The sequence below is a fragment of the Microcebus murinus genome, chromosome 10, assembly GCF_040939455.1.
Source record: "Microcebus murinus isolate Inina chromosome 10, M.murinus_Inina_mat1.0, whole genome shotgun sequence".
Taxonomy (NCBI): Eukaryota; Metazoa; Chordata; class Mammalia; order Primates; family Cheirogaleidae; genus Microcebus; species Microcebus murinus.
The window spans coordinates 56,245,201-56,259,387 of NC_134113.1; the positions used below are offsets into that span (position 1 = coordinate 56,245,201).

At 41.2% G+C, this 14,187-nt stretch overlaps 1 protein-coding gene across 2 annotated transcripts in view; it reads left to right on the forward strand.

Annotated features, from left to right (window-relative positions):
* Positions 1-14,187, forward strand: part of SCN8A (sodium voltage-gated channel alpha subunit 8) — a 177,417-nt gene that overhangs the window by 137,017 nt on the left and 26,213 nt on the right. For both annotated transcript variants that reach the window (XM_076007281.1, XM_076007280.1), the window contains exons 15-20: positions 2,072-2,245; positions 4,907-5,263; positions 8,730-9,200; positions 9,731-9,848; positions 10,360-10,514; positions 12,760-12,933. In XM_076007281.1, coding sequence (XP_075863396.1) covers positions 2,072-2,245; positions 4,907-5,263; positions 8,730-9,200; positions 9,731-9,848; positions 10,360-10,514; positions 12,760-12,933 — 1,449 coding nt within the window. The remainder of the gene's footprint in view (positions 1-2,071; positions 2,246-4,906; positions 5,264-8,729; positions 9,201-9,730; positions 9,849-10,359; positions 10,515-12,759; positions 12,934-14,187) is intronic.

Consider the following 14,187-nt stretch of genomic DNA (forward strand, 5'->3'; position numbering starts at 1 on the left):
GATAACATTAATCGCCTCTTACGAGGCTCCTCCTCCCAATACAGTTACATTGGGGATTAGGTTTCTAAGACATGAACTTTGGGGGCACATTCAAACCATAGCAGGCACTAATATACAATTGCTGATACACTGCTTGTAATTCTTCTCTTTTCTCCTGCTTGGCATATTACAGTGCAAATAAGAGTAGCATTCTTCTTAATTTTTTAAAAAGTAATTGCTTCACACAACTAACAGTTACAGCTATATTTTGACGCACACCCCAACTGCTGGCAGCACAGTTTGTGTTGAAGCAACCTGGTGGCTGACCTCTTTCACAGAGAATTCCTACCAGGTGTCTGAGGCCATTCATCCTGGTGACAGCACCACATAACTGTGTCATTGTTGACTTCCCTTAGGAACCATAGTTCCCATGGTGTGGATAGTCCATGGTCCATCAGCCAGTGCTTATCACTGAGTACTTCCTGTATGTTTACCAAGAACCAGTGGGATAACAAATTGAGTTTCTACTTAGTGTATGTTAAGCAGACTAACATTTTTATATGTGGACACCTGTAAAGGTTTTAGACTAAGGGTGAAATGCATGTCAGGATTTGATAAGCTGCCCCTACTTTCCCTGAACTCACTCAGGGGAGTGTTCCATAGCTTAGCTTGTACTATGAACTTTGATTTTGCTTAATTGGATCTCTTTAGGGAATTATTCTTTGTGATTTTAGAACACCATATCTTCAATTTAGAAAAATGGAGAACCACAGAAAAGCATGTGGACACCAAAAACATATAGCTTACTTAACCATTTTGCTGTATTTCCATCATCATTCTGTTTTGTTATTGCTATTCATTAATTCAGTATCTTTCCAAACAGCATCTATAATCTGAGCATTTTTACTATTTTTAATTCTGTCCTCAGATTATATCTTCAAAGTTTTCCTTAAACTCCTTCATATGTAAACTTGGTAAACAGGTAGTTACAAGTACTAATTTATTATGACAGTTTTAAATCTTTTATTTAAAAAAAGTCTTCCTTCTAAAAATATAATATTCAGTAAGAGTTTGGTGTTAAATCGTTAGCCTAGAATGAGGATATTTGTCTCGTCAAAACTGGCATTCATGGGATTTGACTTTTACACTGCCTGTTACCTTGCTAAAGCCAATAGGATACAGAAGTCATTGGGAAACATAGGTGCTCTATCAGGCAGAAAAATGGGAGACAGGAAAGAAGTCATTCTTGCACACAATAAGCCACAAATCTAAACCATTTATTACATCATTGATTATCATATTGAAAAAATCAAAAGGAAGGACCAAAGTTTCTAACAATAATAAAATTATTTGAGGATATATTCACCCAATAGAATTTTATACAGACAATAAAAGTGGAAATTAGGATAACTGTGTAGCAACATGGATAGAGTCATGATAAATGAAAAATAAGACCCAAGACATTTTATGTATTCTATGATTTTACAACTCTGTCAAGCTGTATGCATTTGAAAATAACCCAGAAAGAGAATACATAAAAATGATAGTTGTATACAATGTGGTAAAATTATAGATATTAATTCCTATATTTTGCACACTTTTGGCAATATTTTATTGCTTGTAAAATGCAGCAAAGGTCTAGGTTTGATGATACACATAATATTAAATTAGGAATAATACTATATTTTTCTAATCAAATCATAACACAATGAATGATCTTTTTTTTTAAGCAAACATCCCAAGCATTTACATTCAAATAACTACTGACCCTTTAAAAGGAGTCACCTTATGTGGTATTGCCATTGCTTAGAATATATTTTTTTAACTGACCTCTTGAACAGTGTGAATTGAGTGGGTCTGACAACAAAGATGGGAACATTAGGGCTGGGGACTTCATTCAAAAGGAAAATAAGAAGATTTTCCTGCATCATGTGGAGTGCCCATGGGACATCCAGGTATTGATGTCTTCAGATGCAGAATTTAACTAAGGTTGGTTGGCTCTTGAAGCTTCTTGGATATGTCGTATTCAAAGATAATAATGAGGTCATTCTCTTTCTATTATTTTTTTTTACCTCCTGCATCCCCTCTTTAGGTTTTCACTGGAATTTTCACAGCGGAAATGTTCCTGAAGCTCATAGCCATGGATCCCTACTATTATTTCCAAGAAGGTTGGAACATTTTTGACGGATTTATTGTCTCCCTCAGTTTAATGGAACTGGGTCTAGCTGACGTGGAGGGGCTTTCGGTGCTGCGATCTTTCCGATTGGTATTCCATATTTCTCCAATTTCTTTTAACATTTTCTGTCTTTAAGCTACTAGAAAAAGCTTTGTGTAATTTACTTTGATGTTTTTTTTAAAATCCTTAGTTGTATTTTACTCCCAATTTCAGTTGGCAGTTTATTTGGTTAGGCTAAAATATTGAAAACTTTCCTAAAATACCTAATGTAATACCTAATACTTAATATAGAAGTTAGTTTTTTGTTTTTTGTTTTTTGTTTTTTTTTTTGAGACAGAGTCTCGCTTTGTTGCTCAGGCTAGAGTGAGTGCCGTGGCGTCAGCCTAGCTCACAACAACCTCAAACTCCTGGGCTCAAGCAGTCCTACTGCCTCAGCCTCCCGAGTAGCTGGGACTACAGGCACATGCCACCATGCCCGGCTAATTTTTATATATATATATTAGTTGGCCAATTAATTTCTTTCTATTTTTTTATAGTAGAGACGGGGTCTTGCTCAGGCTGGTTTTGAACTCCTGACCTTGAGCAATCCGCCCGCCTCGGCCTCCCAGGGTGCTAGGATTACAAGCGTGAGCCACCACGCCCGGCCAGAAGTTAGTTTTTTTTAATCAAGAAACAAACAAATCAATTTTAGGAAGCTCCTCAGAAAATAATGCTTAATCTAAAAGATGAAGATAAAGGACTCCCATGGCCATTCTGAGGTCTAATTTGGGTTGACTAAACCTGTTTTTTTTATCTGAACATCTCCCTGAAATGACAAGAATTTGTCTTTGTTCAAAGATGGCTATCTTTATTTCTTCTATCATGGTGGCCTTTTCCAGAAAATGAAAATAAAATAATGCTTTTTAATACAGATGGTCCCCAACTACAATGGTTCAACTCATGATTTTTCAACTTTACGATGGTATGAAAGCCATCCGAATTCAATAGAAATCATACTTCAAGTACCCATACAACCATTCTGTTTTTCACTTTAAGTACAGTATTCAATAAATTACCTGAGATACTCACTTTATTAAAAAATAGGCTTTGGGTTGGATGATTTTGCGCAACTGTAGGCTAACAAAAGTGCTCTGAGCACATTTAAGGTAGGCTAGGCTAAGCTAGGTAGGTCATGTATATTAAATGCATTTTTGACTTAAAATATATTCAACTTAGGATGGATTTATTGGGAAATAACCCCATCGTAAGTTGAAGAGCATTTGTATCATCTTAAAATTAGTTGTCAAACATCAACTTTCTTTTCCATACCACTAGCTAGGAAGGAATTTTTATTAATGTATTTGAAGAAGTTAATGTTGAAATTACTAAAATAACTCAGAAAGAATAATGATATCCTCAAAACAGCTGCCCAGAAACATAGGCATCAGTGATGTCCTCATTGAGTTCCTTGAAACACTGAGTTGCCTTGGGGGCATCCCACTCAGACAAACGTAACTACTGCTACCCTGGCATGAGAACTGGCTTAGGTTTTTCTCTCCCCATTGGGAAAATACGTAAACACTTGCAACTGAAAAGATGTAAGGGGTTTCCATTGGGATATTCAGTAGTTCTAAGAAAGAGAATTGGAATAGAGTAAAACTATTTGTAAAACAGAAATTTCACTCAGTCCAAGTCATGAATAATATCTGCCAAGTTTCTAAAACCTCTGCTTACTTCTCTTTGGCTAGGATCCAGCTCACAGTAGATTTTTTGAGAATAGGTTCTTATTATGTAGATGACAAAAGGAAAGATTGGGCGTTAGAAGCCTTAGAACTAATGTTTTTAATAGATTAAAAGCTAGTCAGTAAAAAAAAATATGAGTGGCCCAGATATATATGCATAGGGAAACACCTGGTAAATCTTGAACTCTCAGATAAGACTGAAGTTTTCAATTGAAAAAAATGTTCAAATCAGTGCTGTTGCCATCTACCAAATTTTCTATTATATGTTAGTTGTTTGTTAGCTCACGACATCTGATGTTGATCTCATTGCTATAAGTCCATCGGCCAAGCTATCATGACCTTTATGCATAATAATTCGCAGGCTGTTAGCCAAGACCTTGTAATCATTTATTACTGAATATAGAAATTTCATGATAGGTACCAAAAGTTCTGTCCTCTGAATTAATAACGGTACAGACCCTTTTCAAAAGCTGTTTGATATATCTGCAACTGCCCCGATTTGGGAGTTGTGCTTTTCCTCCAGGTTATTCCAAGCATATCACAAAGTTTCATATTAGCCATTGGTTATTTACTGGCAGGCAAAAGAAATATTTAGAATTTTTAAATGTTTGCTTTTTTAAGGAGATAGATTTTTTTTTCCACTGTCCATACTGATCTTTTAGTTTCCTACAAGTCACATTTTCCTTGACTTGTCCTTTGAGAATTCAAGGGAAAAATCAGTAGAAAAGGGATGTGTTCATGTATGGTTTTTTAAAAAGCACATTGATTCAGAGTATAATACAAGAGACTGAGGCAGTATTCTTGGTTCCTAGTTCTAAATTTTTTACTTACTATAAAATTAATTAGTTTTCCCTTATCTGTGCCTCAGTTGCTCCCCTTTTAGTCTGAGACACTGTTAGAAAGTCAGGGAATTTCCCAAGGGTACTCAATAAATTTAGTCTGAACTTATTAATTTTACATGTTTTTATTTTAGTCATGTGGTGAGAAAATAGATTGAGTATCATTTTTTGTTTGTTTTATTTTTCCTTAGCTCCGAGTCTTCAAATTGGCCAAATCCTGGCCCACCCTGAACATGCTGATCAAGATTATTGGAAATTCAGTGGGTGCCCTGGGCAACCTGACCTTGGTGCTGGCCATTATTGTCTTCATCTTCGCCGTGGTGGGGATGCAACTCTTTGGGAAAAGCTACAAAGAGTGTGTCTGCAAGATCAACCAGGACTGTGTACTTCCTCGCTGGCACATGCATGACTTTTTCCATTCCTTCCTCATTGTCTTTCGAGTGTTGTGCGGGGAGTGGATTGAGACCATGTGGGACTGCATGGAGGTGGCAGGCCAGGCAATGTGCCTCATTGTCTTTATGATGGTCATGGTGATTGGCAACTTGGTGGTTAGTACTAATTTGTAGATATTTTTGTTCCTTGCCCTGAATATGCTGCCCTTAGCTCAGAAGCCCAATCTGCTTAGTCTTTCTACTACCTTCCATGTCTGTCGAGTTTTATTCTTTCTTGGCTCAGGAACCATAAGGTACAAATTATGGAGAAGAGACTGATATTTGCAGAGTGCCTACTTAGTCATGACCCACCACAACCTGTCAACCCCTTTTCATAGTTAAGAAAACAAACTCAGCGAAGTTAAGTGACTTTCCCAAGGTCACACAGCTGGTAAATATCAGGACTTGTATGTAAACCCGAACTTCAAAGTCTTTGCTCTTTCAACTACTAAAAGCTTCCTTTTTCTGAACCAGAATTTCTCCATCTTGTCACTGTTGACATCTTGGGTTAGATAGTTCTTTGTTGTGGACTGTCCTGTGCACTGTAGGATTCAAAGCATCCCTGGTCTCTACCCACTAGATGCCAATAGCATCCCCCAAGTTATGACAACCAAAAATATCCCCAGATGTTGCCAGATGTCCCCTGGCGGGCAAATTTGCCCTCTATTGAGAACATTGGTCTAAACCATCTTAGGGTTTATTTAATTTGTATAAATGCCAAGTCATTTTCTTGCTTTACTCTGATCTATCCATCTGCTCTCTTCTGCCTTTGTATACAGTAATGAATAGAAGAGCTTTTAACACCTTGTTTCTCAAAGTGTTCTCTGAGGATTAGCAGCACCAAGATCACTTGAGAGTGTATTACAAATGCAGAATCTTACACCCCAACCCACTCATTACAAAAAAACCAAGTCCCAAAGCCCTATACCACATCTATTGAATCAGAATCTCTTTAGGATAGGCCAAGGAAATATGTATTTTTAACAAACATGCGTACCCCTCTCCATCTCCCCACCCCGAGTGAGAATCTGCATTTTTAACAAGCTCCCCAGGTGCTTCATGTACACACTAAAGTTTGAGAAATAACAACTTCACAGATCATTCCTCCAAATCCCACTTGCAAGTATAGAGCAGGGAGGACTGGAAGAAGGCAAGCTTATGTGATCCCTTACAAGCTATCCACATTATTTCTCTTTCCTTTTCTGCCATAAACAAGCATGCCAGGAGAAGTTTCCTACTCACCAGCCTCTGAACCAGCTACAGCTACCCTGTTCTTTCATTTGATCTATAAAAATAGCTACTATAGTGTTTCTTTAACCCCTCCTGCTCTCCATATCCGACCGTCTCTGCCTCAGGCCTAATCCCTCTACTCCTCTTGCTCCTTCAGTGAATACAGCTACAGCCTCCTGGTATGTAGTATGGTCAACCTTTCGAAGTCCTGACCTCACCATCCTTTTCTTTTTTTTTTTTTGAGACAGAGTCTCGCTTTGTTGCCCAGGCTAGAGTGAGTGCCATGGCGTCAGCCTAGCTCACAGCAACCTCAAACTCCTGGGCTCAAGCAATCCTCCTGCCTCAGCCTCCCAAGTAGCTGGGACTACAGGCATGCACCACCATGCCCAGCTAATTTTTTATATATATATGTTAGTTGGCCAATTAATTTCTTTCTATTATTTTTTATAGTAGAGACGGGGTCTCACTCAGGCTGGTTTTGAACTCCTGACCTTGAGCAATCCGCCCGCCTTGGGCTCCCAGAGTGCTAGGATTACAGGCGTGAGCAACCGCGCCTGGCCCTCACCATCCTTTGTCCGCTGTCCTATTCTCAGTTGTCTCAAGGATATCCGCCTGCAGCTGACTCCAAATACCTGAATACATACTAGCTATTATCTCTGAAAATTCAGCTTCTACTTCTACCCCATGATGACACCTTTCCAGGTTCCCCTTTGGTCAGTCCATCTGTCCATCTAATTTCTAGGAACTCGTAACTTTGGAGTCTTTTCTGTCTATTTTCAATATTAAATACATCTTTCTTGACATGTATTTCTTTATAGTATCTAAGATCTGCCCCTTCCTTTGCATTTCTATAATTCATCCAGTATTTCTAATAATGTGGTCTCAAGACCACCTGCATCATGTTACCTGAATTTCACTCATTACAAAAGACCAAGTCACAAAGCCCTACAACCAGATCTATTGAATGAGAATCTCTTCAGGGTGTAGGCCAAGGAAATATGTATTTTGAACAAACATGCATTCCTTCTCCCACTGAGATTCTTATGCATGCTGAGTTTGGGATTTCTATAGCCTAATCCAGACCCTTATCAACTCATGCATGTGTTAATAACAGCCTCCCAACTCCTAGCCTGCCCTCTATATGTAGCTAGTAGGAATGATTTTCTCAAATCTCTATACTCATCTGTGACTCCTTTACTCAAGAACCAATAGTGGATCCAATTAAATAAGATTCAGATCCCTCAGCTTGGCCTTCAATGCCCTCTTCAGCTCACCCCCAATTTACCAACCATATAATCTGAATACTCACAGTCATTTATTGTGTCCACCCTCCCACTCTGCACATACTGTTATCTCCACCTAAAATGTATGCCTTACTCTTCTTCCAAAGTATGACAAAGTAAGGACCAAATGTAAATCAAGAAGTGAGCACCTCTCCCACTTCTCAAAAGTAAGTCTTAATAGAAAAAATTAATAAATCTTAGTGTTCAATGTAGTAACATAGGAAATTAAAACCAAAATAAAGCTTTTATCTGATGGCTTGACATTTGGCTATACAACAGAACATGAAAGTCACCATCACTGTCTTGCTAAAGCTACTTTATTATTTATTTATTTATTTATTTTTAGAGACAGGTTTTGGAGTATAGTGGCACTAATTTTTTATTATATTTTTTTGTAGAGGCAGTGTCTTGCTATGTTGCCCTGGCTGATCTCAAACTCTTGGCCTCAAGTGCTCCTCCTGCCTCAGCCTCCCAAAGTGTTGGGATTACAGGCGTGAGCCACTGTGCTTGGCCATAAAGCTATTTTATTTTTATAAATGTTAGGAAAACAGAGAAAATTCATTCTTCAACTAAGATGACATGAAATATATTTTAATTCTGTCTGCTTAATCTGTTGTATGCCTCTTCAAGCCTAATTTTTCCTAACATAGATACCCTGAGACATCTATTGCTCATGAACACATGGCTATGCACTCTGACCTTCCCCAATAGTGCATATCTACCTTTTTGTTTTTATTTTTGGGGAATTTTCTTCCAAAATGGATATAGCCTTTGCCTTTCCTGATTATAAGAAAAATAATATATATGGGGGTACATATACATGTATGTAAAACCATAAAAGAACCAAGAAAAGAGGTGCTAAACTTCTTGTTTTACAACCAAAGCCAAACAAAATTCTCACCTGGCGACATGAGCATTTAAAATACTATGTGGGCCAAACACACACCATAGAACCTCTTGAGTCTGTCACATAAAAACTGTTGGCTTCCAGTTTGAGCTCTACCTAGGTTAGTGGGTAACTTTTCCTAATACCATTCTACATTTACTCTTTTCCAATGCTACTGGCATAGGTGCTGAACCTGTTCCTGGCCTTGCTCCTGAGCTCCTTCAGTGCAGACAACCTGGCAGCCACAGACGACGATGGGGAAATGAACAACCTACAGATCTCAGTGATCCGCATCAAGAAGGGTGTGGCCTGGACTAAACTGAAAGTGCATGCCTTCATGCAGGCCCACTTTAAGCAGCGTGAGGCTGATGAGGTGAAGCCTCTGGATGAGTTGTACGAAAAGAAGGCCAATTGTATTGCCAACCACACTGGTGCAGACATCCACCGGAATGGGGACTTCCAGAAGAATGGCAATGGCACAACCAGTGGCATTGGCAGCAGCGTGGAGAAGTACATCATTGATGAGGACCATATGTCCTTCATCAACAATCCCAACTTGACTGTGCGGGTGCCCATTGCTGTAGGCGAATCTGATTTTGAGAACCTCAACACAGAAGATGTTAGCAGCGAGTCGGATCCTGAAGGCAGCAAAGATGTAAGGTCCCAACCTAGAAACCAACTTTGATCCTGTGTGAGAACAAACAGGGCTCTGACAGCCCTAGGGATTAGTTCAGCTGTGAGCTTAGTAGAGCGATCCTGGAGTAGCCAATTCACTTTGAGAACTAACCCCACGCTCCAGTATCATTCTAGGCCTTTCTTAGATTATGGAGATTCCTAAGGTATTCCTGGGCCTAGTGCTGTCACTTCTGGATCGTCCAAGTCAGAGGCTGGAATAAACCCTTGAGTACTTCCCTGCCATTAATCTGGACTATATCCCTGAAACCAACTTATAGCCCATTTGGTTTAGGGTGGGTCTCTGTCTTCTGTGAGTGGGTTTTGATTTGATACCCCATTCCAACAAAAGTTTTAGGGGCCTTATGGTTATGGTTTGCCCTCATAGTTGTAATAGGAACTGTAGGGCAGAATTATAGCTGGTGCATCATCCCTGCCAGAGGTGGAGTTACCACCATAGAGCAAATTTGTTGCTAAAGAGTTGCTCTATCTCCCTTTGCCTTGCATATCTAGAAACTGGATGATACCAGCTCTTCCGAGGGAAGCACCATCGATATCAAACCAGAAATAGAAGAAGTCCCTGTGGAACAGCCTGAGGAATACTTGGATCCAGATGCCTGCTTCACAGAAGGTGAACAGGGGCAAGGAAGGGATGAGCATGTGATGCTTTCAGTGCTTACAGACACTTTTCTGCTAGAGTTAGCGGTCAGTGAGGGGCAGCATGGTTCCCCAGCCCACCATTTTGAAGGAAATTTATATTGTTTCCCCTGTCTGAGTCTGACCTATAACAAGTTTCCATTCCCAAACTTTTTATTGTCCATTTTCTCTTGGCATCAGCCCAAAAGCTTCCATTAGCAAGGCCTATTCTGTCATGGCTGTGCCTGTCTCCTGACTACCCTTCTCTCCTCCCTCTCACTGCTTCTCTGTAGGGCATCTACCTGGCTCCAGAGGGCCTTGCCCTCTTAGTCTTGGCAGCATAGCCTCAGCCTTCTCCATTTCTGAATTAGACTGTCCAACTCAGCCACTGTACTCCCGGCTGCATGGTGGGGCAGCCCCTGGCGGGGCCTGGGAGATGGAGGAGAGGGCAGGTCTGGGCGGGGCATGTTTCCACAGTCTGACCTGCCTCTCCCCGCTGGTGCCAGGTTGTGTCCAGCGGTTCAAGTGCTGCCAGGTCAACATTGAGGAAGGGCTAGGCAAGTCTTGGTGGATCCTGCGGAAAACCTGCTTCCTCATCGTGGAGCACAATTGGTTTGAGACCTTCATCATCTTCATGATTCTGCTCAGCAGTGGCGCCCTGGTGAGATCCAGGGGAGAGTATCATGAGGGATTGGCTGGGGAAGGGTTTAGAGAAACCAAAGGGAAAAGACTGCATGGGCCCAAGCCCAGTTTCTCTGAAAACACAGTTTGGCTGTGGTCCCAAGGATAATAGTCTATTAAAGTGCTTTGGCTGGTGTTTAGAGCCTTTGGGATTAGAATCCACACTTGTGCACATCCTGATCTTCTTTAGACTTAGCACTATCCCTCTCGAGCCTGAGACCCTCTTTTCATCAGGATGAGCACACACATTACCATGTATCCTCACTGCCTGGCTTACTCCATCCTAAGCAATTTCCTAAAATGAACTTCCCTCTCTCACCAAATCTCCTGTTCTTTGCTATTCAGTTGCCCAAGATAGGAGGGAGGCAGTGTTCCTCCACTCATTTTCCCTTCACAGCATACTGGATTTGGAGAACCCATGGCACTAGCAAATGTTCAGAGTCAGATCTCTGGTACAAAGGTTATTTATGTTCACGTTGTCCTAAATGCTTCTTATTAATCAGTGAGACACACAGAGTGCTGAACACACAGGGTCCTCCACTGCCGGGATGAATTATCTTGACATTTGCTTTCATTTTTAGCTGGGTTATAACTGAGGACACCTGGACAGGGTCTGGTGCAAGGAAGTCTTTTGCTAGTTGAGTAGATTTGAGGATAGCAGGGACTAGAGACAGCACACATTTTCCTTCGTTTCATTAAGGGAAAAGTGAAGAATGTCAAATTTTAAAATGTTTTTAAAGAAGGGGGGTGCACATTCATGTAATTATGGAATCAAAGCCTAATCTGGAAGCAAAGAACATTTAGGAGAAACCCCAAATTCAGTGATAAAGATCCTGACAGTGCCTTGGGAAATTTCAGTGATTCATGAGGTAGGGCAGTAGGAGAAGCTGAGAGAAGCAGTGATGTGTATTGAAGAAAAGCCCAAAGACAAAGAGGACAGCTTTCACTAAGAGGATCGTGGGAAATAAGGGGAAGGTTATACAGGAAGGTGTCAGGATTCAAGCTGGTGAGATGGAGTTGGAGTTGGAGTTAAGGGGAAGATGGAATTAAGGGGAAGCCTGACATGGAAGCTGTGCCTTCTTCATTGAGCAAAGGGGATTTATTTATACCGAGACCCTGAGTACTGTGGAACCCATGCCTCGGTCCCCACTGCCCACTGATGAAACTGAAGCACCTGATATCTGTGCCTCCATTTTGGAAGATGAGGCTGCAGACAGCCCAGTTCTATCCTTCCCTCTGTACTGTTGAGAGCAGGCACTTCCCCTGGCATCATGGGGGCCTTTTTCCCACCTCACAGTCTTTTCTCATGCTTTAGGAATTCCCTTCTCTTAGCACCACACCTGTACAGTCCACTGCTCTGCAAATAGGAATGCTCATACCTTTGCATCAGGGAATTGCCTCATTCATGCATTCCAGAGAAAGAAAATAGTACTAAGATTTTCTTCACCTGAATGTCTCTCAGCCCTATGACCTTCCACCCTTACCTGTCGTGTCAAGGGGCTGGTAGAGAGGAAAGATTTTGTCACGTCTTTTATATATCATGTTGGTGAGGATATGGAGAAATTGGAACGCTCATATGCTGCTGGTGGGAATGGTGCAGCCACTTTGGAAAATAGTTTGGCAGTTCCTGAAAAAATTAAACACAGAGTTACCATAGGATCCAGTAATTTTATTCTTGGACATACACCCTAGAGAAGTGAAAACATTTGTCCACATAAAAACTTATACACAAATGTTCACAGCAGCATTGTTCACAATAGCCAAAAAATAGAAACAACACAAATGTCTAGCAGCTGATGATGGATAAATGTGGTATGTCCCTACACTGGAATATTATTCAGCCATAAAAAGGAAAACCTGCAGGGACAGAAAGTAGATTGGTGAGTGCTAGGACTATGAGGGATGAGGGACTAGAGGGTGACAGCTAAAGTGTGTGGGGTTCTTTTGGACGTAATGAAAATGTTCTAAAATTGGTTTTGATGATGGATGGATACATAATTCTCAATATACTAAAAGCTCTTTTAAATGGCTGAAGTGTATGGTATGTGAATTATATCTCAATAAAAGTATTAAAAATGTAAACCCTGTGTGGTAGGGAGTAAAGGGAAGGAGGGAGCCGGTGGATAGGCCACAGCAGTGGGGAGGAGCTGCCTGAGGTTGGCATTGCATCAGTGCTGCTTGCTTGCCTTTGGCACCATGATAGACAGCTGCTGCCTCTCTTTCAGGCCTTCGAGGACATCTACATTGAGCAGAGAAAGACCATTCGTACCATCCTGGAGTATGCCGACAAGGTCTTCACCTATATCTTCATCCTGGAGATGTTGCTCAAGTGGACAGCCTATGGTTTTGTCAAGTTCTTCACCAATGCCTGGTGCTGGCTGGACTTCCTCATCGTAGCTGTACGTGTCCTGCTTTCTATTTTCCAACCCCTGTAGCAGGAAACAGAAACTGGGATTTCTTTCAAATGGCTGTAGCTGCCTGGGGCCCAGGTTATAGATCAAGACGTGGGTGTAGGTTTGGGTAAAGTTCCTTTCATAGCACTCAGATCTGGGAAGGGGAACTCTGAAGTCCCTTCATTTGCTCCAGGGACTGATCGACCAACCCTTTACTCTGGTGGATTTGGCTTAATTTAGAGTCAGAGATTAGAAGCAAGAAGTGGGATCATTGGTCTCAAAGCCCCTTTTTGTTAGCCTCAGGACAGGAAGTTTCTTTCTCCAAACCAGCAGGATGTCCTCTTTCTGCAGCCAGAAGAAGGGGTGAGAAGATGAGGTGGGGGCTGCTGGGATGGAGGTGGCAATGGGATCTGCTGGCTGTTCCTATGAACACTTCTATCCAGCTCAAGTCTTGATAGAAGACTCACCTGAACAAGTCAGTTTATCAGGGATAGGGGTATTCACACCAAAATAAAGTCTCGTCTTCTCACGCATTGCCATTTCTACAGTGATCATCAAACTTGAGAAATCCTTTTCTCCTCCAGGTTCCAGGACCATTGCCAAGGCTTGATGGCCACTTACTCCCATGTTATTTTTCAGGTTGGAAGCTGCATCATCTAACTATTTCTCACCCCACCAGCACCTGTCCTTGTTGGTTTTACTAATGATGATAACTGTTCTCTTATTCCATATAATAACTAAAGTTTCTTTCTTTCAGCCATATCAGCCTTTTAAAGAAAGAGTGAATGGGAATTGCAGGATCAGGGCCTGTGGAAAATTCACTTCTGCTGAGGGCTGAGAAGTGCCAGGAAAGTGGAATGGTTAGAGGCTAGACTGGTACATTTAGAATATGTATTTCATTGCCTCTATGTTGAACTACCTATAGAGTGCCCCTGGGATGTAGGATTGAGCAGCATAGAACTCTCTTAAGTAACAGGAGCCCAGCACTCTGCACCAGTAATAATTTCTCCTCTATAAATGTGTTCCTTTCCCAATACACTGTCTGCAACTCTCATGGTTAGGGACCCTTCCCAGAGCTGTCACTGTACCCCCATTCGTGCCCCCCATTTCAGAAAGACAGCCTTTGCAATACACCTAAATGAAGTGATGAGACCTGTGCCCTTAAAGTGAACCAAATAGGTACAGCCCCAGAGGGTACCAGTGTGAAACCCTTGCAGCAAGAGATTTTAGCGCTCCTTTAAGCAACTGTTGATACCACCT